This window comes from Sapajus apella, unplaced genomic scaffold (genome assembly GCF_009761245.1).
Source record: "Sapajus apella isolate SASKATOON/1434 unplaced genomic scaffold, GSC_monkey_1.0 scaffold126, whole genome shotgun sequence".
Taxonomy (NCBI): Eukaryota; Metazoa; Chordata; class Mammalia; order Primates; family Cebidae; genus Sapajus; species Sapajus apella.
The window spans coordinates 630,962-633,740 of record NW_022437066.1 but is presented as its reverse complement, the minus strand read 5'-3'; the positions used below and the strand labels follow the sequence as shown (position 1 = coordinate 633,740).

At 53.5% G+C, this 2,779-nt stretch overlaps 1 protein-coding gene across 5 annotated transcripts in view; it reads right to left on the bottom strand.

Annotated features, from left to right (window-relative positions):
• Positions 1–1,254: 1,254 nt before the first annotated feature.
• The window catches only part of DPH7 (diphthamide biosynthesis 7), a 10,049-nt gene continuing 8,524 nt past the window's right edge, over positions 1,255–2,779 (bottom strand). For 2 of the 5 annotated variants that reach the window (XM_032261892.1, XM_032261893.1), the window contains exons 8-9: positions 2,517–2,582; positions 1,255–2,275 (exon numbers count right to left, since the gene is read on the bottom strand). In XM_032261892.1, the coding sequence (XP_032117783.1) occupies positions 1,969–2,275; positions 2,517–2,582 (373 nt within the window). In that variant the 3' untranslated portion in view covers positions 1,255–1,968. The remainder of the gene's footprint in view (positions 2,276–2,516; positions 2,583–2,779) is intronic. The other 3 variants (XM_032261895.1, XM_032261894.1, XM_032261896.1) reach the window with 2 other exon arrangements.

Here is a 2,779-nt window from a genome sequence, read left to right as displayed (position 1 = left end):
GAAGACCTCAGAGAGCCACAGCCGGGGAAAGACAGCGGATGAGTGGATGGAAGACGCTGTTGAGACCCCGAAGAACGGGAGGCCCTTTCTGATAAGGAACAGGCCAACGTTCCCTCCATCTTTTTTTTTCCTAGACAGGGTCTCACTCTGTGGCGCAGGCTGGAGTGCAGTGGTGCAATCACAGGTCACTCCAGTCTTGACCTCCGAGGCTCAACCTTCCTGCCTCAGCCTCCTGAATAGCTGGGACCATCATGCCAGAGTAGTTTTTTCTATATTTTGTGAACATGGGGTCTCACTATGTTGTCCAGGCTGGTCTTGAACTGGGCTCAAGCAATCTTCCCACCCCTCCCAAAGTGCTGTGATTGCAAGTGTGGGCCACTGCACCCATCCACTAATTTTTTTTTTTTTTTTTTAAATTAAAGGTATAGGCCAGGTGCAGTGGCTCATGCCTGGAATTCCAGCACTTTGGGAGGCCGGGGTGGGTGGATCACATGAGGCCAGGAGTTTGAGAGCAGCCTGGGCAACATGGTGAAACCCCATCACTACTAAAAATATAAAAATTAGCTGGGCATGGTAGTGCATGCTTGTAGTCCCAGCTACTTGGGAGGCTGAGGCAGGAGAATCTTTTGAACCTGTGAGGTGGAGGTTGTAGCGAGCCAAGATCACCCCACTGCACTCCAGCCTGGGTGACACAGTGAGACTCCATCTCAAAAAAATAAATAAAGTTAGGAAAAAGGCCAGCTGGGTGCAGTGGCTCACACCTGTAATCCCAGCACTTTTGGAGGCTGAGGTGGGTAGATCACCTGAGGTTAGGAGTTCGAGACCAGCCTGACCAACACGGCGAAATGCCGTCTCTACTAAAAAACACAAAAATTAGCCAGGCACGGTGGCAGGCACCTGTAATCCCAGCTACTTGGGAGGCTGAGGCAAAATAAAAAAAACCATGGAAAATTAGAAAATACACTGAGATGAAAGAAAATAAAGATATAACATACCAAAATATATGGGCTGCAGCGAAAGCAGTGCTCAGAGGAAAACGTATCCCTGTAAATACGTACGTGAATTAAGAAAAAAAAAAGACCTCAAATTGTTTTAAGACAATATTTAAGAAATACCGTGGCTGGCCCTGGGGGTCCCAGCTACTCGAGAGGCTGCGGTGGGCGATGCTTTGAGCCCAGGAGGTTGAGGCTGCAGTGAGCCAAAATCGCACCGCCACACTGCAGCCTGGGTGACAGAGCGGGACCCCGCCTCAAAAAAACAGATGAGACATGTGAAGTACATTTACAGAACTAACAGAAACAATGCAGAAGAGATGGAGAAACTAGAAAACTAAAGATACAGCAGAGAGAGGAATCCAATGTGGAAATGAAGTCCTGAGGACACTCCAGTGCAGAGAAGGAACTGGCCATGGGAACACGCGTGGCTCACCCACCGCTGCGGGGGGTGGGAAGATGAGGTGGTTTTGTGACTGGTTCTTTTTGGAGTGAGGGGACAGGGAAGGGGCGAAAGAGGAGAGATCAAGAGCTGAGAGTCAGGAGAGAAGAGGAGGTCCTGGAGGTTTGAGCAGAGAGAAGAAAATGTGAACCGTTCTGATAGTAGAGGATTACTGCCTAGAGAAACATTACAGATCACCAGGAATCCCAGAAGCCTGCTGGAACAGAACGTGGACAGCTGATTCCAGCTGCCACACTCCCCAGCTCAGGCAGAAGCAGAGGTGTGTGTTCCCAACAGAACAACACTAGGTTCTGCCTAGAGTGTGAGCACACAGGGTCAGGAGACCACAGAGTCCCAGCTGACCCCAGCAAGAGGAGCGTGGGAGTGCCGGTGGTCAAGCCTCCAGGTCAGAGGTCCCAGTGGGGTCAGAGGTCTGCTCAAACGCAGGAGGCACCGGAATAACGGAGCTGGGAAACCAGGGAAAACTAGTTAGAGAACAGAGTTCTCAAAACAGAGAGTCTGGATTTGGGACAGTTATGGATCACGTCCAAGCCACGACCAGGGCGTGACCCTGGGAGTGTGTGAAAGCAGACGGAAGAGCCCAGCAGAGCAAGGGGGCAGGAACTGGCGCCCCGGCCAAGGCCCAGCAGCCACAGGTTCCCACTCACCCATTGCCTTTTGGCAGTTGAGGATCTTAAAGCCACTGTGCATGCAGGCGGCCAGAAGCAGGTGGTGGTGGAAGGGATGCCACTTGATTCTCCATACCCCACCCTGCACGGGCGTGTCTGCCAACGGCTGCTTCATGTTTCGTGTGTCCCACAGGAGGATGTGCTCATCATAGCTGAAACCGATCAACCACAGCGGGACGCAGGGAGAGCCCAGGCTCAGGCTCACCTGGTCCACAAAGCCCCGGGTGGCAGAGAACGTCTCAGTCCCACTCGGCCCTTGAGGACAAGGTCTCCATTCCCAAACCCAGATACCTGCAGTCTGGCAAAGCACTGGCAGACGAAATACTGCAAAGGTGCCAGGAGGAACGGCAACAGAAGGGGCAAGAAGGGCCCATGGGCCTCCTGGGGACTCACCTTCCTGTGGCCAGGATGTGCTCCCGATGAGGGCTGCTCTGGATACTGCACACACCCATGGAGTGTCTGCAAGCAGAGGTGGCACCTGAGCCAGTGCCCAGCACGTGGACGCACCAGGGAACGAGGGAACCCTCCAGGGAATGGGAGGGTTGGTGTCAGAAAACGAGAGGCTGGTGTCAGGGAACAGGAGGCTGGTGTGGGCACCCAGGGAATGGGAGGCTGGTGTGGGCACCCAGAGAACACGGGCTGGTGTGGGCACCCAG